The sequence below is a fragment of the Neocloeon triangulifer genome, unplaced genomic scaffold (assembly GCF_031216515.1).
Source record: "Neocloeon triangulifer isolate White Clay Creek 2 clone unplaced genomic scaffold, ASM3121651v1 ptg000012l, whole genome shotgun sequence".
Taxonomy (NCBI): Eukaryota; Metazoa; Arthropoda; class Insecta; order Ephemeroptera; family Baetidae; genus Neocloeon; species Neocloeon triangulifer.
The window spans coordinates 10,636,608-10,660,755 of NW_026775554.1; the positions used below are offsets into that span (position 1 = coordinate 10,636,608).

Here is a 24,148-nt window from a genome sequence, read left to right on the forward strand (position 1 = left end):
CTCGTAAGTAAATGCAGTCGTGCTGCGTTTTAGAGTGCATGCATTTATAAATTTATCCCCGTCGTCGTCGGCCGGCGCTGCATGAGGGGTCATGAACACAACAAGTCCATTCGAGTCGTGCAAATAAAGCGGCGGCGGCGGCCGACGACTACGATGCGGAGCGCAAGAAAAAGAAGAAGAAGAAGAAGAAGAAGAGATTCTTCGAGTCTTGTTAATGCTGAGGCCGAGGCTGTGTGATAAAAATCTGCTTTTCAGAATGGTCTGCGCTGCATAAGAAGCAGCGCAGCCACTCATTTCAATATCATTACCCACAAGTAAGAGTCCGGCCATTTGTATTTTTGCCCCGATCTGCTGCTGCATACTTGTGTTGCGCACTCGCTTCGCTGTATCTCACGACCGAGCGCGTGTTTATTCTTGGGCAATCGGTTCGAAACGAACGCACTTCTGCGAAGTCGCCGCCGCCGACAAGTGAGAAAGATATAGTCTGCGCTATTTGAAAAGGGGTGAATCATCTCGCGGACAAAGCGACTCGCGATTATAATTAAAATGAGGCTGGGCGAATCGATTGCCAAAAAGTGTCAAGAGACTTCCGTTGAAAATAATTTAAGAATGAGTCCAACATCTTTGAACAGAGAAACCTGAATTATTTTGATAATAAAAGAATTTAAGTGTTAATAATAAGTTAGATAATGTTAGTTTATAAACTTGACGAAATAATTAGATTCGATTTTATCTTCATTAATTTTGATAGGTTATTTTAAAATGTTTATTTTGATAAATTTTTCCTTTTTATTGTATAAAAGGAAACAATATCAACTAATTCAATGAAAATATCAATGACCTTACAAATTTCTGTCTTTTGATATTATGCTTTTTTAATACTTTCAATTTTTATCACTGCATAATGTAATGTAAATATATTCGATATATTTTTAACATAAAACTATACAATGAATTTTTCCAATTCATCAGTTTGCACTACGCCTCCCTGAAGCTGGGCAGCGGTGGTTCGGTCCAATTAATTAATTAGCGGCTGCTGATGATGAGTCAAGTGAAGGTCAGTCAATGGAGCGTCGCTGGCTTTGGCCGGTCGAGTGCTGGCTGGTGCGCGCGGCGCGGCGTGGTGTGGGTAGCTGCTCGTTTTCTCACTCGATCGCCGCACAATCAAACGTATACACATATAAAGCTGCTGCTTTTTATTTCAGCAGGATTGTGTGTGGCGTTTTTTTATACTCAGTCAGCTCGGCTCTGTTGCCATATATATCAAAAAGGAGGTTCGCCATCAGAGTCAGCATGGACTGTGATTTTCGGCCAATTCAAATTACACGCGATGCGCACCGAAAATTATTATGGATTTAATGAGGTGGGTGGGCTACCGGCAGTAGATGAAAAAAAAATAAAGATTCCGCCCAGTAAGCAGCACACGCGCGGCCATTATTGTCCGTGGCCACCGAAGGAACGGGCCTTCCTGTCTTCCACCCCGTTTCCGGCGCCGATTATTCATGCGCTAATAGCAATAATAATAATGAATATTTAAAGAGTAACCTAAGCTTTAAGTCAGCAGTAAGATAGGTTTCTGTAGTACAGATTTTTGCATGTAAAAGAGAATGATTGGGGGGAAAAATCAAAATATAAGATATATACTTAAAAAAAAGTAAAAGATCACTTTATTTATAATTCCATTATTATTGTTAATTCTACTAAATTCAATACAAAAAGAAAAAAATTAAAAAAGATAATAATTACCAATAAATGAAAAACTAAAAATAAAAATAATAGTAAATAAATAAAGTTTTAAATTTTCAGAAAAAGATATATCCTTGCGCAATAAAATGACAGTTGGATTTTCATTTAATTACGTGAAATTTGTTCTGTTTAACCCTTTAGAATAGACTTATTTGTTTATTCATGAGAAGAGAATCAGACAAGGCAAATTTCGCACATGCGCCGCCGATTCGGTTTAACGTATAAATCGCCTCGGTGGGCATTATTTTATTAGAGAGAGCGTGTGATCCGAAGAGAAGCTGCGAGAACGGAGATGAGATCACATTTGATCATTATTATTTTGAGGGAGATCCGGGGGAAGAGCCGCGGCTGAGAGACGAGATTTACAAGAGAGTTCACCTTTCTTGCTTTAAAATAAAAAATATATATATAAAGAAGAAGAAGGAGCGGTTCGTTCGCTCGGTTCGTTTGGCTGCGGCGGCGGCGGGCGAGAACACTTGCTGATGAACAACAAGCAGATGAAATAATGTGTACTCTCGACAATAAAGCGGCGATATGGCTGCGCGCGGATGGGTCGCCGACACCACTGAATTCCTTCCACTCGACAGTGGGAGGGCATCACCTTCGCGCGCTCTGTCTTCTTCTCGAGACTCGCTGCTGGCCGCTTGCTCCGGCTTGCTTTCTTGCTTACATAAGCGCTAACTAACTCGATCTATCCCCAAGCCAAACGCGTATCGAGTCCAACAGGTGGGCTTCTGAGACTCAATAATCTCAAACGCCCGAGCCCTGCGTCGCAACGGCATCAAAATTGGTTCCAACCAAAAACTAAATGCAAATCACCAATGATGCAATCAATAGAGTCGCATAATTTATTTAAAACTATTTAAAATATCATCATCATTTAATTAAATTAACACGTATATTATATACAATAAAAATATAAAATTACCATCACAATCCTGACCAAAGTTTTTTTTTTTTAAATTTTCATTACAAAATCTAAGGAGAACAATCTGATTCAAAGTAATTACTCTTCTCTCAACATCCGTCAAATCTTAAAAAAGTACCCAAAACTCAACGCTGATCATTCTTTACCTATGGAGAACATTAAAAAGCAAATCAGGAATAGTAAGAAATGTGCTCCAAAATATATTCAACTCTTTCTCCAAACAGCAATTAGAACAAGGAATGCGTCGACCTCGTAAATATGCGACAGCAACCGCTGTTGGACAAGAAAATTAGTCAGTTGGGTACACACGTAGTTATTAAAAGCGTCCTGAAATGGAATAAAATTCCATCCATCTCGCTGGTTATTACTATTAGAAAAATCTCTCTCTCATAACACACTAAATGTATAATGTGAAAAGGAGGTGCACCGACCGAACTAACTGTTTCCAGCTCAACAATGCAGCCAGCCAGAGAGAGAGAGAAAGATCTATTTAGGACAAAAGGCGCGCTTAATATGGTGATATTCGGCCGCGCGTAGTGCGTGATGCAGCGTAGGAGGCAGGCTCGTAAGGGCAAGGCACCCAACCCCCCTCCGCCGGTCCATCGGCATCTCCGGCCGGCCGGCCGCTCTCGTCAGGTAGACAACCTGCTGAACTCGCCGAGAGAGAAAACCGACTAAATTTAAATGACCGACCGATTGGGCTTGATTTCTTACGTGCGTAATTATTATTAATGCGGGCGAGGCGAGAGAGAGAGAAAAAATAAATAAAAAAAGAACTAGTCGATCACCCATCCTTGATCGCGCCTGGAGCAGGGGAGGGGTGCCAAGGTAACCGACATCTCGCTGCATTCCTTTGATTTGGAATGACGAAACCATTTTTCCTCCTCAACCCTTAAAAATCGTACCCTGGCGGATCAGGGACCTGAGGAATTCTCGCGAGAGAGGCTCTCGTGGGAACGCAGCGAGAGGTCAAGTTCGTGCCGCATCCGTCAAACGGGCCGACCGCCCTTCCCCCCCCCTCCCCTGAGCGACCCTTGCGAATGGGCAGGCAGGGCGAGCGAGTGATCTGTCTGGCCGGCGCAGAAACAAGTGTCTCCCCCGCGCGAATACCGATCTCATATGCACAGGTTAGTTAGTTCTCCTCGAGCGCTTTATTTGGCGTTGACCTTCGCACGGCCACTCCTCGCCTGCCGCCCTTCCCCTCCCTGCGTGCCGACCGAACGGGTGATGATGGGCATAGCACCCATTTCACGCACAAAATTGCTCCAAGATTTATGGCCTTCCCTGAAAAACGGACCCTGACCATGACACCCCTCGCCCCCGCTCTCTTAAGGGTGGCGGAGGGGAGGCCACCGAAGGGACAGGCAGACGACCTTGGTGACGGACGCCTTTGCTCTCGTCGTCCCGGCAGCAATGGAAAATAATCGAGCTCGGCCTGTTCGCAGACACATAACTCACTGTTATTTTTTTTCCAAGGAAGGCACCTGATGCCTGCCTCTCCTTCGCTTGTTCGCAAACGAGATTAACGCCGAGCTGGGTAAAAATTAGCCCTGAATCTGGGCAATCTCGGCTTGAATCCAAATCAACAGAGAACTAAATACAAGATAATTTAAAATAATAAAAAATGTCAGCGTCAATAAACAGCGATGACGATTTTAAAATAATATAAATATAATTCAAAAGTCTGATTTATTACGTTTTTGAACAAATGTAGAGAGAAAATAAGATTTATCACGTTTTAAGATTTATATTTCTCGAATCAAATAAATTCGCGATACAAATTCGCTTCTTCCTTTGGAAAAGGATAAATTGAGAATTAATCGAATTGTGGCAGGAAGCGATAGAATTTGCGTACACGCTATGGATCTGATAGGGAGGAAGGAGGTCAGGCGTGGGCGGGTGGTGTGGGCCGTAGCGTTATCGCACGCTGACGAAAATCGGTGGTGACGCGCGCGTCTCAATATTATTATCGTCTCGTTTTATTTGCTCGCTCACTCGATCGGAGAAAGAAAAAGAATAAAATATTCGGCCGGCGTGAAAAGCGAGCGGCCGAGAGGCGGAGAGGAAACCCGAGTAGAGGCCGAGAAGAAGCGACAACACAGCAATTCCAATAACAATGCTCCCGAGAGCAGTTTGATTTTTTGTGTTCGGTCACCCCCACCTAGCGGCTGCCACGGAGGACAGCTCAGGTTCAGGTGCCTGCCCGCTCCGAGCGAGGCTCAGGTCCGGCTGCTGCCGCCGCTGATGAATGGACCCGCGTGGCCCCGCCGCCGCCGCCGAGACGCTTAAATTTCGATCGCGGACGCGCGGCAATAAAAATCTGAATAAAAACAATTTTATCAGCAAACGTAAGCGGCGCTGCTTCAAACGAGCCTCGCTGAGCCCTTTATCTTGTTTGCTTGGTGCTGATTTAATTTTGGAATCCCTTCGGCTCCACTTCTAAAAAAGCAAACACTGAGTGGAATAAATATATAAATGTGTGCTTTTTTTACTTTTGATTATATTTCATATGGAAGAGTGTGATGAATATATTTATTCTTAAAAATTAGTCTGAATAATTTAAGAAATTTAATACGAAAGGAACATAAAAAAGCAATTATCAAAATTTAATTGCTTCGGAGCTCCTTGGAATTTCATTTGTCAATTGTGGACCAATATTTCCAGGTCAGCAGATGTGCTGCACGCAAATTCTCGCGAATCGGGAGCGAGCGGCGAATTAATGTCAATGCACATCCTATTAATTCCACAAAGTACACGGGCAAAGCGGCGACCGTTACTTTATTATTATGATTATCGAGGAGAAATCACCGTGATCAGAGGCCTATAACAATGAATATGCACCTCCCGTCAAAAGTTGCCCGCGGGCTCCAATATGAATTTATTGCGCGCCAGCACCAGCCTATCCATTCTCTCTTTATTTGTTAAACGAACGCTCAGCCGCGGCGTGCACACTGCGAAACTCCAGTTATGAAAAAAAAAATGGAGAGCTTCCTCCGGTCGATTTCAGAACGCTTGGTGAAATCAGCTGCTGACAACTCCGGAAGCGACAAAAGCCAATTTATATTTTGTTTGAAGAAATAATCTGCACACGAAATCTTGTTCTGTACATTTATGAAATTTGCACACAGGTCAAATTAATTAGAGTCTGGTTACAATTCTTTTAACATTGAACATGTGGAATTTACCATTAAATTCAACCCTGAACCGATTTGATGGCCCTGAATTTTAAAGTAAATCTCATAAAACATGTCAGATTCTTTCATACAATATGTAATGCATATAGATAATTTGTAAAATGAAATAAAATATAAAATATTGAGTACATCATAAATGATATTTGCAAATTATTTCTGTTAATTAATAAAAAAAAATATTTAAAATCTTTTGGAGTAAATTTTTATTAATTTTTTCCTTATATAACTAATTTCATTTTTGTAAACAAGAAAGCATTTCAAACAATAACAGCTTGAATAATAATAAAAATTTATGGAACGCCGAAATTAACCCGCAATATTTAATCCATAAATTTGTTAATCTTTCTGTAATTTCTATACTCCATGAGCTTAAGGCGCAATTTCAAGACTTGCAACTGATAAATTGAGCAGATCACCGTGCCGATATATTGGCGATTTTCTGGCCGAGCGGCCGCTGCACCTGATGAAGCGCGAATTTAGCCGCCAAATCGCGGAACAAACCATCTCTATATAACTAACTGTTCGCCGCCACCGCTCTCGAAAAATTTACCGTACTTGGAAGTACATTTTGCGGCGATGGGATCGAAGGAGTCGCAATTATTATTTTTCTCTGCCATGAGAAAGGCAAACACACTCACAACTCGGAATTAGCCTTATCAAAATTGGCACATCTTCTCAGACGTTTTTCACCAGCAATACCCACAAGTTTTGCTCAACTTTTATCTATCCACCGCGGCGGGAATGAAAAGCGCGGCAGCTCGTGCTCATTGGGTTTCAACACAAAGCCAACAATGGTGCTTTCTTGGCCTGACACGGTGCAATGAGTTTGAAAATTGCCAAATTCGGTGACGAAAAATTTCCTTCGAAACAAAAATTGTCTCGCATTAAAATTAAAATTATTTATTCATCAACAAGATTTATTCTGATTTAAAAAAAAAATGAATAATTTTAAAAACTGACAATGAGAAATTTTGTTTAGTAAATTTATTAAATTTTATTTATTTATTATTATAAACCAATCAAATAATTTATTATTATTTGCTGCTCAATGAATGAGTAAATGAAATTAAATAAAAAATATATCTGTTGATAAATAATGGGGTTTATGTGGGGGTGAATTTTGCAATTCCCACATTTTTTGGATGCTCCCCCTGTTAATTTAAAACTTTGCTGTTAATTTAAGCGCCAAGAAAATGGCACAATCTGTCTCTGCTTACTTGAGCTTCCTCATCTCATCACAAGGTTTTGCAAAATTAATGATCGCGTCCCCTTGGGACATGTTTTATGAACGAGACGCTCCACGGGTCGATCACCCCTCTCACCCTTTTGCTTCCCCATCTTATGGCTCCAGACGAGCCACCCTTGCTGGCACCAGACTTCAGCGAAATAAATCAAAGGACAATTTTTTTATGAAAACGTGCCTGAAGTCTGAAATTTTCAGATAGTTATGTATCCCCCCACAGCTGGTCTATTCTTAGCCCTGGGGCGTCACACAACCCCTACATTAAAAGCAAACGAGTAATTGTCACCGGCTCATTTTCGCGGGGCGTGTTAGTTGTCTCTGGCTTGAGCCGGGGCGATGAATGGAAATAAAAAAAGTTGCAGCGCCATTCACACTTGCTTGCTCGCACGCCCGCCATGGCGTATAAAATAGATTTCGATCGAGATAATTGATAGGCTGGTTAACGCCTCCCACTCGGCGCCGCAATGAATAAGTGCGCCTTTCTTCGCTTTGTTAGCACATACACATAAGCACAGAGGCTAAAGAGATCAAAAAATCCATGACCCAAAATAAATGACAGGTGTTTTTTTGTTATTTTATCACTTTCTGGATTTAAAAATTTGAATGTTACATAAAAAGCACGCATTTTCAAAAATTGGTAAATAAATATGGTTAAATTTTGTGTCTTGTTTCATGTATTTGATTAGTTTTTCTCTAACCAGGTCCTTTTGGGTCGCGTGCCGAGGGCAAAAGAAGCGGCTGCGGTGTCGGGCGGACGCGTGCTGTCCATCGGTCCCAGCATTTGTGCGTGGCGGGTGCATCTGCCAATGCGCGTCTGCTCCTCGCCCGTTTCTCTCACCTGTCGCCGCCGCCGATCGCACAAATTATTCGATCGGTCGGTCCGTTTGTGAAAGGTGTGCCTTAATTTCGGGAGCGACAACACATTGCCGGCGCGCTCGTACTTTTTGTAATACGTTTTCTCGTGATATAACAGCTTGCTGCCGGCTTGGTTTCCTGTGTGCCAAATCCAACCGAAAACCGACCAACTTAATTACACCGAGTTTATTCTAATAAGAAAAATAAAGCAGTTGGCTCAAGGAACGAAAACCGAGTCGTCACGCTTTTCGGCCCCCGGGGAAAATTATTTATTAATTCTCTTTATTTTTCATGCTATTAATTTTGAGAGAGCAGAGACCCCGCTGCAGCCGCGGAGAGAGAGAAAGAAAGCGAGCGATTTGGGTAATTGAGGTGCAGCGTAAATAGTGCCCTTGATAAAAAGTATTATTGTGGAGCAGATTGCGGTGTGTTGCGGCTAATACGGCACCTAGGAGGCTGAGAGTACGCACCTAACGGCACCTGACGCCGTTGGCCTCAAGGACCAACTATTCACGCTCCTCGCGCGATGCCGCCGATCAAATATCGGTACTCGGCACGCTACTCACTCAAACCGTCGCCCAATCAAAGCATTATCTGCTCCGGTTTCCAGCAGCCCGGAATCGGGACGCCCGACCCTCAAACCTGCCGAAGGACACGACGACCAACTCGAGACGTGCGTGGGATGTGATCTGGCAATTAAAACCCGCTCCCCAGCAGCAGACGCATTTTTGTTTCATTAGATGTCTCCTATTCAGATTAAAAACCTCTATTTAATGAATATTCCTGTTTAATTTTTTTTTATTATTTCATTACATTATAATATTCGATAAAAAAGTTCATTGATAAGAATTTATTCACAAATGCGAAAAGCGAGCGGCCTTTATGTTGTTGAGAAACTTGACCATGTGATCACTGGACTTCAAACTGGTTCTTTGGAATTTTTTTTTACTTCTTTATATTAAAGTTCTTTTACAGCAATTTGAGTCTGCGCATTTTTTGAAACATTTTATTTTATAAAAAAAGTAAAATTTTTATAAAAATAATTTTCATTTGCATCTGATTTGAACAAAACTTTTACTAATGAAAGTGTCTGGATAAATAAGTATACAATACGGTTTAGCTTAACAAATTTGAATTGTTATTGCCACACAAGTCCTGCAGCCTCTGGTTTATGGAGTGGTCATGCTCGCCACGCCGACGAAAAAGGAGCGCGCAATATTATTATAATATCACTGCGAGTGCCCTTGATTAGCTCAGGGTCTGCATCAGGGTAAGGAAATGAGGTGTGACTTACCGCGCCGGGCCATGTTTGGCATGTTATCGATTGGCAGAGATGTTTTCACGCGTGAAATTTCCCTATATGAAGCTATCATACATTTTTTCCTGACGAACTGCTTTTTGTTTTTCAAATTGCTGCGACAAATCTAGAGGCGCGTCATTTTCGCACGAGGCGGATGATAGTAATTGACGCGCTCCGAGAGGGGTCAAAAAATGAAAATTGCCTCTCCTTTTGGCGAGCAATTACCCTCTGCTGGAGGGAATAATATATAAAAGAAGACAGGCCAAAAGTGTATATTTACAAAGACTTGTTGTTTGGTGTGTGTGAATTCAACAATGAATTATTTATTCGCAGCAGCACACCGATGAGAATATGAATAAAAAGCGCCCAAGAGAAGATTCACATCGTGTATGGATGGCTGCTAAATAAAATGAGCAGCAGTTTTTGCCTCCAAAATTTTCGTATGTGCCTCTAAAGAGAGCAAGGAGGAGGAGGAGGAGGAGGCAGCCAGCTAGAGCGCACTATGCGCTTGACTGCATTTTCTCATGGAGGTCAAAACAATAGTTGATTGTGTATATCTGCGGCGACGCCGGTTTAATTTCGGAAAAAAAGCTTTACACGCATTCCGCGGCCCCCTACACGTGCAAGTGCATGCGTTCGACGAATTTTCCAAACAAACTGCTTTGAATCTATTAAGAATTCTTTTCTCACGCGCTTCATAATTAATTATATAAAATTCCAGAACTTTTGTTGGCTCTGTGTTGGATGCCGAAACTGATTTAGAAAAGAAATTGAGTTGTGAACGGTGGCCAGTAAATCAACACCGGAGATAAAAATCTCAAACTTCCTTTTTTACCGTTTTAAATCACCACTTTTTGTACTACTTGATGATTTTTCATTTGCTTCTTGTGATATTTGCAGATAATCAAAATCAGCAAAACAAGCAATATCATTAAAAAATTATAATTTCAATAATATTTAAATTTAACTTACACAAAAAATATACAAATTTTATTCAAATTTGCCTGACCAAGATTTTAACAAAAAAGAAAGATATTTATCTATCAGTTTTGCGCAAATGAGCACAAATATTTACATAAAAAGTGAAGTTTTTTTTTTAAATGCTTTAAAAGGCTTTTAAAATGGTATATTGTATATGATTTCGAAACCGGCCCGCTGCTTTTGCGGAGCGAATTTAATCCATTCACGCGGCGTGCAGCTTCCCGGTTTGATTGACGTGGTGACGAAAAGTGAAAGAAAAGCATTGCCGCGAGTGCACGAGATGTATTCAATATTATTTTCTCCGGCAGCGCCGCCGGCCGGTGCGTATTGGCAACGAGGAAGTGAGCGCCGCCGCCGCCACCGCCGAGTGCAGAAAGGTCACAATCGAGGTCAGCAAGCGGCTCCAATATAAAAAGAATAAGTGCAGCTCTCTCGACTCTATTTATGCAATTTGTTCCGCGCATGCACGAAATGCTCGCGAGTGCATCGCAGCGGTAGTGAGAAAGCAGAATAATCTCAAGTTTTTTCGCCGAGCCGATTCTCTCCCACGATTTGCATTTATTTATTATTTTATATATGTATACACACCACAGAAACACGTCGCCTTTATTTGTCTTGTCTCTCACGTTTATTGAGAGATTCAATTCAGATTTCTCTCTCCCTCCCCGGTGGGCTTTTCTCACACAGAACCAATCTTTGGTTAGAGAAGCAACACAAAAATTTTCGCTAAGTAAGCCGTAAACTTAATTAATAATGACCGAACGCCGTGATGAGAGACGAAGCGGTTCCCATTACTTAAAAATTCATTGTTGTACGCATTGGCTTGGGAAAATTTGTTTTCCTTTGCAAATAATGCAAATGTCCTATTTTAATTCAATCCTCTTAGTATCAATCTAAATTTAAAAATGTCTAGTTTATTGTCTAAATTTGAAGTAAGTTTTCTTCGGCAAAAAATGATCTCAAAATAAAATTGGTACTAACCCTTGAGGTCCCATTTTGCTGTTCATCGTGCTGGACGAGATTTGCTGGTGCATAATTGTGGAGGCGCGGAGCCCGCCGCTGCCGTCGTCGGCGCCCTTTGAGCAGCCACGACGTCTCCGCGGCGCCGCCGCTCTGCTGGTGGCCCTGCTGCCGGGCCCGCCTGCGTTAAACTGTTGATGCTCGGGGCCACTCAACCCCTCGCTCTCATCCAAGCGACTCAAAATCTGAAATCAAAATTGAGAGAAGAATAAGAAGCTGTACAAAATGGTAATTCAATAATGTTTCTAAAATCTCTATTAGTATTTGAGGGGTCTTGACCCTGACCTTCCGACCTCATGTTGCAGGTCGCAGTTCAATCTTAAGTGGTCTTGAAGAATTTTTTTTACATATCATTTAAGATAATGGCATTGTTCTTTAAGATATAGTCAGTATAATAAGCATGTAAAATTAAATTAAAACATTTTAAAATTATTAATTTAAATAAAATATACATATTATGTTGTTTTATTTTATAACCTTCAATTTAAATCAGAGTTAAAAATTGATTCCACTGAATTTAACTTTAGTTAAGGGTTAATCCAAGTAAACGACATGGAAACAGTTAACAAGCTTATAAGCGCCGTTCAGCCCTTGCAAACCTTGACTTTTCTCTCTTGTTCACGCTCGCGATAAAATCGTTGTCGCGTGGCTGATAAATATTTACAATCAATTAGAGATGTAAACAAGTTTGAGGCCGCACCGCTCAGCTTCTTTATCAAGCACGTCGTCTCAATCAACAAGGCACAAGGGTCATTATACCATCGCAATTAGTCAATAATTAATTAATTAATTATTTAACAGCCTATTCCGCCAGCCCGCCAGATAATTTGGTATAATTCATCTCTCCGCAGTCATCACTTCTCTCACATTTAGAGAAAATTTCGCCTCGAGAGAAAAGCAACTGGAACAAAAGCAGGGAGGCACCTGCGCCATCCATCGCGTGAATGCCTAAAATTTATTTATTATATTTCCACCATGGAATATGTTGATGGGGATAGGCAGCTGCCCGCGAGATTCACCTGACCGCAAAGGGTGAACAAAACTCCATATTAATTTTATATGACCGACTCGAATGAGGCAAAAAAGAAAGAAAGGGTGCTTTCAGAATGATTTAGTGCCTGGCCAACCCTCGTCAGTGTTCTTAGAGTTGAGGTAGGTCTGGTTGAGGCAGAAAAAATTGAGCGTTCAAATCTGTCTCTGCGGAGCAAAAAAAATGCTCTTATTGGAAAAATTGAGGCGCTACGATCAAAGCGAGCAGAGATAAAGTTGGGAGGAATTTCTTCTTCTTTCAGGGTAATAAGGAAAATATTTTCAGGTGGTGAATGCGAAAGAAGAAGAAGAAGCAGGAGCGTTTTGTGATTTTATTGGGGCTCGCTTTGAGCAGCGACAAAAGGAGCAGCAAAGAGCAGGGAACTGACATCTCGTCAGTTTCCCAGGCCAAGCGCATACCTCAGCATCAACCGCGCGACCTTTAAAAAAATATATGAAAGAACACCCCCACGTAAAGAAGGAAACTCTCCCCCGAGAGACATCAGGGTCGCGTCCCAACTCCTGGTTTACGCCGAGAGAAAAGATGGGCCGGTGTACTTAAATGGAAAATAATAAATACGTGGAAGGTAAAATGAAAACCACCGTCAGAGCACATCAGAGAAGACCATAAATAACATAAAAATATCACCTTTTACTAAATTCATTAATACATTAATTTCTGTTTCATTTCAAAACGAATTTAATTCAGTTTTGAACAGTTTTCTGTGGACTGCAAATTGACACGTGGTTATGGTGGTTGCGTTTGACGGGAAACAGCAATTAGAATGAATAAAGAGGCGCGACTGAAATCGATATTTGCTTCTCGCCGCGCGGTGGGCAAAGAAAAGAGGAATGCGGTCGGAGGTCTGAGGGGATGGAGGCGCGCCACCGCAGCAGCTCTCTATAATATTGTATCGTGCATCCCCTTTTCTTTCTTTAATCGTCCCAGGTGGGTGAAAAATAATGCCCCGCTTGTTAAGACGTGGATCGAGAAAGAGAAAAAAATGGCTCGAGCCAAAGGAGCTGCGATCGAGGGGGCAGCTGACAAACAGACACAGCAGGGACGTCAGACAGGTGATCATCACATCTTGCACCCGTAGCCTTCTTGAAAACGGCACACAGTCCTCCCGTATGATATGCACGCACAATAAAAGATAAAAAAAAAGAAAGATACGCAGGCCCCATTCAATGAAAAAATAAGAAACCTGGGGGCTTTTCTTAGTTCCAAGGGCAAGATGTCTTTCCTGAAGATGTTTGAGGCCCATTCCAAAATAATTTTTAGTTTGTAGAAGGATTTCCACGATAAACTGTTCATTCAAACACCATAATAAGTCTAAATATTGATGATAGGAATATAGAATTAAAATTTATTTTAATTTTAAAAATCAAATAAATTGTTTTGATTTCTGAAAAAATACAAAATAATTGTTTGCATAAATTAATTGCAGCTAATTGGATTAAGAATACTAGGATTTTCTATATTGCTTTTTTTTCTTGGGAGCAAGTCAGCGCATTCTCAGAGGTTGTTGATTGTTCGCATCGGGGCGGAAAGAGTTGTTTGAAAGCAATGCGCGATGAAAAAGTATATAAAGTATAGCCTATTTATTCCACGCAATGAAACAAAGGCACAGAGGACGCCAGCACCGAGCGTGCCCTTGCCAGGTGTATCTCAGGGTCCGGCTTTCAGGGTAAGAACCGGCGCATTGCAAGCATCACGTCAATCAGACACTCGTCACGATTAAATATTATTTTTTATAAACTCTGCAAACATCAAGAGAATGGGAGAGAAGAATTGAAAACCGTTCATTCAAGTCTCTGAGAAGGTTCTGGACTCTATTACAAATATGATTTTTTTTAGAATTCAATTTAATTAAATTACTTATCCAAAAATAGTTGCTAAATGAGGTTTCTCTATAAATATCCAAAAATCAAATATAAAATAATCGCACGCAATTTCTCATTTGTTTTTATTAATTGTGAGAGGGGAAAGTCCTTGGTTGCAAATTAAAAATGATCAGTTGGAAAACTTCAATAATTGAAATTTTTGAGTACGGAGTGAAATTTAAGTACGCAGTAAAGACATGCAGGAAGTTAAGTCGGCCGGTGGTTATTTAATAAAGCTGTCGCAGAAAGAAAAGGAAAGGTCAACAATGGAGCAACCGAATTGAGTGACTGCAGAGGGAGGACTCGGCGGCCGCGTCAGTGAAAGTGGAGCGCAAATCTCTCGCCGCTCGATCCAGTTGCCCAATAACTCACTGCTGCGCTGCAGCACAATTCATTTACACTCTCTACATACAAGGCGCAGAGAAAGAAACTTTCATTCAGTTTCGCACCGAACGACGAATTGCGCTATTAGTGGGCCGAATTTGCGCGGCCTACCTCAACACCCCGTCAGACTTCTTGATTTGAATTTTATCTCAGGTCCGGGCGCAAAAAGCAAAACCTGTTGCCAAAGTTAATTCTCAACGAGTTGCATGTTTTTCCACGCTGCGCGCGGCGAAGAACAAAAAAAGTTCAAACTGAAAGGCGGAAACAAAGGGGCAATTTCGGAATCACGAAAACGCAATAATCGATTCGGTGTTAGTGTTTGATCGTAAAATGCAAATGAATGATTGGCAAGTCGAGGAAGAAGTACACACGTTTGCGCCGAGAACAACAGGTGGGAGTCTGTCTTTCGAGCTGTGTGTGTGCCGGGTGAAAGGGAGGGACGAATTTGTTATTTTTGTATTATGAACGAGTGAGCGAGAGACGATTTCATTTGAATATACCGGCGAGAGACGGCGGAGAAAAAAGCGGCCGCCGCTCCGGATCGTTGTTATTAAAGAGAAATCCATCCTATTTAGCGTGATTGCACTGGCTCTCGTCAGCGGTATTGTGGAGGCGTGGGAGTTGCAGAGAGAGATGTGCACGGGTTTCTCTCCGCTTGCCCCGCGGCAATCCAAAAAACCACCTCGAATTTTCCGCCTTCACTCCACTCCCAAACTAAATTCTTTGCAAAGCTCATTATCTCTGGAAAAAAAATTAATTTTAGCTGAATAAAAATTGATTTTAAACAATATTTAACATTAGATTGGAAAAAATTTTGTTGTTAATCTTTTTAAGTATTGAAATTATTAGAATTAAATTAAGATTTAATTTATCATTAAATTCATTTATTCTATTAATAAATAAATATTTATTTATCCTCCATAATCCTGTACAGATCATATTTCAGGTTCATTTCGTCGAGGATTAGGCTGGTCGCCGAGCGAAACGCCAAATAAAGGTGCGCACGTTTTGTGTGAGTTTGCGATTAAACGCGTGTGGACGCGAGTAAATTTGGAGATTAAGCGGACAAAAAATGCGGAGATCAGCGCCAATATTGACTCTGCCGGCCGATCTTGTAATAATGTTTGGTCACGCCGCAGTCGCTGTTAGTCGGTATCAAATAATAAATTTCATGCGCGCATATTTGTACATATTCCAAGAGAGGAGCAGTTTTTTGTTCGAAGAGCTGCAGAGCGGTCGAGGCAAACGAGAGAGGAGGAAAGATGCTCTTTCTTTCTCTCTCTCCCCTCTAAATGTTTTAATTTCGGAGAGCGAGCAGGTAATGTGCCCACTAACAGGATGTTTCACTCACTCCTCTCCTCTGCCGAATATCATTTTTTTTTATATAAACTCCTTCGGCTGCTCCTTGCTGGCAGCCCGAGCGAGCTGAGCCGAGGCGAGCGAGCATCTTTTGTCCGACAGTGATGCCTCCCAGAAATCATTTTCTCACGGAGCGAAAAATAAAGAGAAGCGTAGGAAAAAACGTGACAAACGGGGAATCTTAATGTAAGGCACCGCTTGGTCTGTAAAAGGGTTCACATTTGGTTGCTACATTCGCAAATTGCGAGAAAAATAAAAGAACGATTGAAGGAGCATAATAAGAGTTTTAAAAAAAAATTTCTTCTCTAAAGAGTCAGTTTCAAATTTCACAAGTATGGTAATTTTGGTGACATTTAAAAAGAGAAAATGGAAAATATATATAAAAAAAAAAAATTTACAAATAAGCAAAATTTTCAAAGAAAAATAAAATTTTCTTGTTCGAAAATATGAAATAATTTGGAATCTTTTCTTTTCACAAAGGCCAACTGAAATTCGTGACAGAAAAAGTAAACAATCAGAGCAATCTATAATAATAAAAATAAATTCAGAACTATGGTACATGATTGAGGATTATTTCACCCTCACTTCATTGTTATTGGCTACAAAGAAAGTGGAAGGGAGACGCATGACTAATGAAACAAAGGCCTTAATTTGAATATGCGCGCCAACGTTTTGAGTTGCCCCTGCGAAGAGACTCGGAAGAAAATTAATATTAATCAAATTAGGTACAAGGCTACCTAGGACAACAGTTGTAAATTTTGAAATGAAAATTTTCTATAGAAAAAGGGGCCAATTGTGATGAGTTTCCAAAAGAAATTTGTGCGCGCAAACGTTCCGAAAGTAAAAAAAATCGTGAAATTAAATTTGAAAATTCCCATTGTTATTTGCCATTATGCACAGCACTGAGGCTGCGTGTGCGATGCCTGGCGGATGAAAGACGAATTAAAGAGCAAGGACGTCGCATTTAAAGGGACGATTTTACGAAAATATCGATTTGTGAATCACGAAAATATTTCCAAAATTAAGGGTGACGGCCAAAAAAGCAGCATAATTTACCGCACAATTTGAAGCTAAAAAAAGAGGATACACTTCAGCTCAGGGTCGCTAGGTACATCAAATCAGATTTTTTTGTAATGAAAAGTACAAATATCTATGTTTCTATTGCTTACAAGTCCGTTTGCAGACAACTCCTTTTGTGGGCAACTACGTTGTGGGTTTGCGAGCTTCGGGCTGGAGGCGCGCTCGCCCGAGAACGTGGTGAAGGCCGGCTCCGGGCGGGACAAAAGGGCAGGGATCGTGGGGGGGCTCCTGCGGAGCCCCCCCACGAACACAGCCGCCCTTTTGTCCTCGCCCTCCGCACGGCCTTCCCCACGTCCTCGACCTCGCTGCGCCTCCACCCCTCGCTCGCGGCTTCTGCAAAAATTAATCTTGGGGGTTGCCCAACTCCGAGTTGCCGGTTCGTGGGGTGCCCCAAGTCCCATGTGCGTTTGCGAGCTTCGCTCGCACCTCCCTGCAAAAATTAATCTTGGGGGTTGCCCAACTCCGAGTTGCCGGTTTGTGGGGTGGTCTGGTTCGTGGTGTGCGTGCAATTTCCCCTCACGTGGGAGTTTTGCAAAAATCAATTAATTCAAAATTCAATCAGGATTGTAGAGTACCAAAAGATATCGCCCTTAAATGCCTTAAATCGATAAAATTGTCCCATTTTATGCTAGTTCATTAATACACTACATGTGGCGTGACGGTTTTTTAAGAGGAAACTCCCGTCTAGGTGGCGTTTTTACATCTGTATGCATTAAAAGTAGTTAATAAACGCCTAATTTTATTTCAACTCTCATTACTTCCCATTTCATTTGCGCCGGCTTTTCTTTATTGAGAAATGTTCAGCACACTATGAGGAATGTTTTGATATAAAAAAATTTCATTTTGACAACTGTTGTCCTCAATGAACTTCTGCCCAAATGTCAATAAATTCGGCATTCTTTGGCACCAGAGATATTTTCTGAAGCTGAGGATGAATAATTGATAAAGGATTGGCGAGCTGAGAACAAAACTCACGGCATCGATGTCAATGGCCTTGCCCCAGCGGGCGCTCGGCGGATTCGCCTCCTGCTGGCCCGTGTCGCCGCTGATCATTTGAATCCTAAAAAATGGTATCGCGCAATTCGATCGTCGGACACGCACTCACGCGCGCGCGAGAGAGGAACCAAGTGAAAAGTTTGGGCGTCGCAGCCGAACTGACCCGGCGATTTATTTTTCTTCCAGGGGCCACACAATGAATTTTGTTTCGGGTACAGCGCTGAGAGCAAATTATGCTTTCCATTCTTTGTGTCAAAAAGCAGCTCTCTCTCCAATCCCTGCGCGTTCACAACATTATATTCTTTTGGCTAAACAAACACCCCTCTGGTGCAGGCAGGAGCAGCGAAAGAAAGAAAGAAATGTCCTGCCCCATTCGGCCGGCCGCGCGTCGCCGCTGGAAAAATTCCTTTTGTTGCCTTGCCCCTTGTTAACAGGAGCGTCAACAAAATAAATATTTTTTGGTTCGCCGGCGTCCCCCGCGATCAACTGACCGCAATGTTTTGCACCTCGTTGCCCCCCGCGAAAGCGGCAAGAGAGTTCGTTTTGTGACCCAAAAAGTGCCGCGCAATGATCGAGTGCGATAAATTCGCCCGAGAGCTCAGTTGCGCCGGCGAAATTGTCTTTCTTGATATTGGGTCAGATGCGGTCTACTATAAAGCCCCGACCTCAAAATGCACAACTTTCGAGTTGAAGGAAACAACTTCTTGAATCAAAGTACTGAGGAAATTATGTTCTGGATGAAATGTTGAAAGGTTGAGATTTATAATGTGTATTCCCGAGTGCAGCTTCCAGAAATCCGATAAGCGGCTAACGAGTGGTGCGCCTGGAAGGTAGGCAGCGCGCAGATTGTTCACTCCGCCGCTGGCACTTGCTCCGCTCAATCGTGGGTGCGCGCAGCTTGGCGAGGCCGCCACCAGGGTGCTCCACCAACCGCGACTCGGCTCGTTTCACGGTGAGCAGCCAGAGCCGTTTTCAACAAGCCACTTGGCCATATCCACCAGCCAGATAGGTCGCCGGCGTCGGGACCTTCTTGCTGGCGGGCTGTTGTGCAAAATATTATTTTGATCACCGATAAGATATTTCATCTATATTAAGCGTGTGAAGCTTCTAATTGAAATTATTATCAGCAATCTTTGTTTAATACTTTCCGGTTTAAAATTAAATCAAAATGGACTAATCTGCATTTAATTCTAATAAATAATCCGGAAGTAAAAATTTAGTCTGAAATATGGAATTGTCCCAGTAAGAGAATATTGTGGCGATAATACTACATGTCATATAATTTTTCCCAATTTAAAACTTGTTTGTATTGACCGGGAAGAATAAAGAATCACAATATACTTATTTAATTGATAACAGTATAACGAAAATTAGCAAACAAATTATAACATTAACCTTAACCACATTAACCTAGCATTTTGTAGAAGCAGCACGTTTATACTTCAACTTTATTCTATCAAAATTACAAATAAAGCAGAAGAAGCAAAAATATTTATGATTCTTGTTTATTGAAGCATTCTGCCTAATTAAGATTTCTTGTGGTTAATAAGTAAGACGTTATGGCAAATTTTAATAGTCTATAGCTAACATTCTAAATTTTGATAATTTGCGATTCATTATTTCTCTCCCACACCCTTTGTTAAGTCATGACTCATTTCACTTTATGTGTTTAAATCCACTTGATACTGTGATAATAGCAGAACTTCAATTCTGCTTCAATTATTTATTAATTATTTTCCAAATTATTGAAACTTCTAAATAAATTAAGTTTTCCAGCATTATTTGTGATTATTTATAAATTTTGGAACATCGTTTTCTATATTCCTGTATATTATTCCAAACGGAACTTGGAAGAAAAAAAATTGAAAAGAACCAACCCTGCAAGGCAGACGGCCCTGTTTGCCGGTTCCCCCACCCTGACGCAGCGCGAGTGGCAAAAAACGCGTGCGGTGGTTGCTCGCCCGCGCGGCGGGGCTCCCCTATCGGAGCGTATGGATTGCAGGCAGGCAAGGCGCGCAATGTTCCACGCGGCGGACAAACGGATGGTTGGCGGATATTTACGCGAGAGAGAGAGAGAGAGTGGAGAGAGGGATGACGAGCACCCGAGTCTGGTCGGGGAGGCGCCGCCGCTTTTGCTGCATCGCCCGTGCTAATTAACATTTCAGCTCCGACGCCCGCAAAATTGCCGCTGCCGTTTCATTAAGCCTATACGTGCCACAAAAAGAATTAGAAAAAAAAAATTAAAAAAAAAGGAATAGTTCTGCTTCAGCTAACAACGGCAGTCGAATCGCACTCATTGGGTGAAGGGTCAACGACCTCACAAAGTAATCAAAGGAGATTTGCATGGAAAGAAACTTTCGGGTTTCGTCGTTCACGCACTCTGATTTCATAATAGCTTGTTTTATTTCCCAAAGAGCGTGGGCGTGTTTCATTATTCCGATTGTGCGGCTTGGCAACCGCGCCTAATTGTCACCGCAGAAAGGCCTCGGCCAAATAAAACACAATTTATAACAATATCAAGTGATCGTGAAATCGGTGAACAAAGTTCGCTCTCGGTAATCAAAAAGAAAAGATTATTATTATTGCGTTTAAAGGGCCGATGGGTGGCGATGGTTTGTCTAATCGCGGGGTGTTGATACATCATTGCGGGGGAAGCCCGGCCACCCCCTCCCGGCGATCAGCGGCCATCTGTCAGGCCACCCTCCCCTGCCACCCACCCGTTTAATTAATTTACACGCAGGCTTCTTTCCAAAGTAAGCGTGAGACAAATAGTCCGGCTCGACGGCTTAATTTGGGGCCAGTGACTGCTTGGATCGATTTCTACTTCATTATTTTGTGCAGCTCCTAAAACATCAGGCCAAACTTTTATCTGGCAGCTGGAAGAAATGATCAAATAAATAAAAAAAGTCCAGACTGGTTTATTTATTGATAATAGAGTGTCAAAACTGAAATCGATTTTGGAGCAGAAAAAGTTCTCATAATTATTTTTAATGTATTTTGAATTTTTTAGGGTTAAAACTGGATTTCAAAATAAAATTCAAGTTTTTAACCCCATAAATAACCAATATTGTTTTGATTTGACATCAAATTTGTATTGACCGAGAAGAATAAATAGTTATAAAATTATTATAGTTTATTAAATTCAATTAATGAGACGCTAAAAATATTTTATGACACGGTTAAAAAATGCTGTTCCAAAAATTAGCATCAAAAGATTTAAATATTTTTTTTTCAATTTGGTAATTAAATTGAGGCTAATGGAAAATTTTGTGCAACAGTTCATTTCTCTGAGATCATCCGACTTTAATGAACCTAATCAATTTCTAATTAATTGGTCAATTAAATAATTAGCTCCGAGACGCGCAGTCAGCAGTTTTCGTATCAACACTCCTGGTTCAAAGTTGATCCCGTGAGGGTCACTCGGCACCAGCAGTCAGCATGTTTGCGAATTTTACGGCGCGCGCACCTTTTTTCAGGGTCGGGCTAATGCGGTTGTCAACAGCGCTTTTATTACAGGGCTACCTCTCTTTTCATCTCTGGCAGTCGAGATAAAATAAATTCCATCTTGGCTTCCAAGCAGGTCAAATAAAAAAACCTATACTTGTGCATATATATGGCGAAAGCGTGCAATTCCATCTTTTGTCCCGATCTCGCCGCTGCAGCAACGGCAATGCACCAAAATGCATTTGTGTGCACGTGCAGCCGACCGACTGGGTTTGTTTTCGAAGTGAAAGGTTTGGCATTTTCGGTGGCATTCAAGTGAAAGGATAAGCAGCGAAAGCCAGCACTTGCTAATTATTAATACAGATAAGTTTTTATGCCGCAAATTTCAATTTGATCACCAGAGGCTTGTCAGAAACATTGGCAATAACAATAATATGCGATACCAACAATTTATAATTATGCCTTAAAGCAAACTAGGTATTTCGCCAATAAATTATATAGTGCGTTGAAAGTGAATAAAACAAAAAATTTAAATATTATAAAAACGGATAATTGGCTAAGTAAATAAAATTCTTATTGAATTTGCCCATTTTTTTTTTGCGTACCAAGTTTATAGAACAAAGTTCAACTAAAAATTATTATTTTAAATTATAATAATTTGATTATTCATTATTATTTACTTTATACCAAATTCCAAATTAAAAAATTTAAATTTATTATTGTCAATGCATTTCGCATAATATTTGGAATACAATTTTTAAGAAATAGAAGCAGCAATAGCTTCAGATATCCAGCGCTGATAACAATCAGGGCGTTGGAGACGAAGTTCACGCAAATTAAGTAAGTGTTAACAAGCCGAGATAAGTAATTTAATTGCCGAGTCTGCGCGCTTTCGCAGCAGATTTTATCGTCTCTCAAATTATTTTTCCTCTGCGCCGCGTGGCGGAACTTTAAGTGCACTTTATTGGGAAATCAGATAGTGCTGGCAAATTAACCGCTCTTAAATTCTCGCCAGGTATATTACATAATAATGGTTGAGTGCATTATAATATTACGTACACAGCACGCAGAGAGCGGTGAGGGGGAGGGAGGTGGAAATAAAACCACCTCTAATCGGACAAAAGTGGTGAAAACAGCTGCCACTCGGGGGTTTCCTGTGTGTCTCGCAACCGTGAAAATTACCGCAAACAAAATTAATAATCTGAAAAAATATTCCCTCTGAAGCGAAATGATATTATTAATTTACGAATTTTGAGGTTTCGATTTCAGGCCGTCATATTTGATATTGATTTTGGCACATTCACGCAACAGAATGTTTTAGTTTGGTTCGCGGCAATCAATAATTCAGATAATGGATAACCGGGAGATTATTCGTCCCTCTCTCTCTCTTCGTCGATATATAAATGGACGGATAGATATGTATTTATTTGTATGTGAGTGTGTGCGGGAATAATTTATTCGGAGGGTGCAATTTTGACAGCAGCCAGCAACGCCGCCGAGAGCAGAGTTTCATGTTCATTTTATTGCCTTGCGCGAGCTAGTGTGTGTGATTCAGTCGGCCAATAAACAGCCCCCACCCTTGGCCGCCACCCCCTGGCAAGAGCGGTAATCTGGCCAAAAGTGGTGTGCTGCTGCGGAAAATCATCAACTCGTCGGCGAGGCCCACCGACTGCTGACCGACCGGTCAAACATAACAATTCCGCGCCACTTCGATATATATTCGCATGCTATTATGGAAATGACCGTTGCGAAATTAACGGACGAGCGGCTGTTTGGCAAAAACTGGAAATGGTGAAACAGTGAGGCTAAGCCAACTTTAATCAAATTTGTAATTTTCCACTTTTAAGGGTATTGCATCAGTGAAATTGCTAAGTTTATTCTAGAATTGTAAATTAATTCGAGTCGATGGCTGAAGAGTTAGTTTTAAATTTAATTAAAAATAAAATTGGAAAATTGGCTTAATAAGTAAAAATCAAATTTAATAATATTAATATATTAAATATTAATTGATATATTAATATAAAAACATTTAAACTAGCCTAAACAATAAATTTGACCTTTGTTATTTATAAATTTATAACACTAATAAACAAAATAAACAAATAGTTGGTGTTGGTGACTTAGTGTTTAAACCACAAATAAGGTTTCTCTGTTCTTTTGATCCATATGAAACTTCCTTAGGAATTTAATCCAAATGAAAGTTTGCTTTCTAAGAATTTGAAGTATTTTCAATAATCTGGTTGAATTGTGAAACCCTAGAAATTTATAAAAACATGTATAAAAAAAGTTTAGTGGATGCTAATTTTATTTTATTTAATACTTTGATATTTAGAAAGTATTTTTTGACAATTTTCATTTCTGCAGTGCAAAGTTCATGACAGAAGTTTTGCGTTCAGACACCCTCCTGTTATTCTAGCAAGCTACCCTCCAAATAAGGAAGTCGAATTCGTGGGGAAGTTTCGTCGTTCGGTTGGCAACGGAGCGAGGGCGAGACGAAAATCACTGGAAAGTTGTACTTTTCCACTTCTGTGGCGCAAACACCACTCCTCCGTTTCTCTCTCTCTCCTCTTTCGATTCATTTCAATTGCTCATCATTTTCGCGAACGCTGTTGCACTGCATGCGAATCGTCGAGAGACAGATGGGGTGCGTCGGGGCACATGGGTGGCCGCCCCTCCGCCCCCTTGCTGCCCCTCGCAGCACGTGC

The 24,148-nt window shown here is 41.1% G+C and overlaps 1 protein-coding gene and 1 long non-coding RNA gene across 6 annotated transcripts in view; one reads left to right on the plus strand and one right to left on the minus strand.

The window, feature by feature from the left end:
• LOC132198087 (zinc finger MIZ domain-containing protein 1-like) overlaps nt 1–24,148 on the minus strand; it is a 142,315-nt gene that overhangs the window by 17,683 nt on the left and 100,484 nt on the right. For 3 of the 5 annotated variants that reach the window (XM_059621849.1, XM_059621848.1, XM_059621847.1), the window contains exons 1-2: nt 17,979–18,118; nt 11,229–11,452 (exon numbers count right to left, since the gene is read on the minus strand). In XM_059621849.1, coding sequence (XP_059477832.1) covers nt 11,229–11,452; nt 17,979–18,056 — 302 coding nt within the window. In that variant the 5' untranslated portion in view covers nt 18,057–18,118. Of the gene's footprint in view, nt 1–11,228; nt 11,453–17,978; nt 18,119–24,148 lie in introns of those variants that run through there. The other 2 variants (XM_059621852.1, XM_059621851.1) reach the window with 1 other exon arrangement.
• On the plus strand, nt 16,648–17,207 carry LOC132197757 (uncharacterized). The gene is made up of 3 exons (XR_009441900.1): nt 16,648–16,763; nt 16,824–17,031; nt 17,107–17,207. It is a non-coding gene; the product is annotated as an uncharacterized LOC132197757 (long non-coding RNA).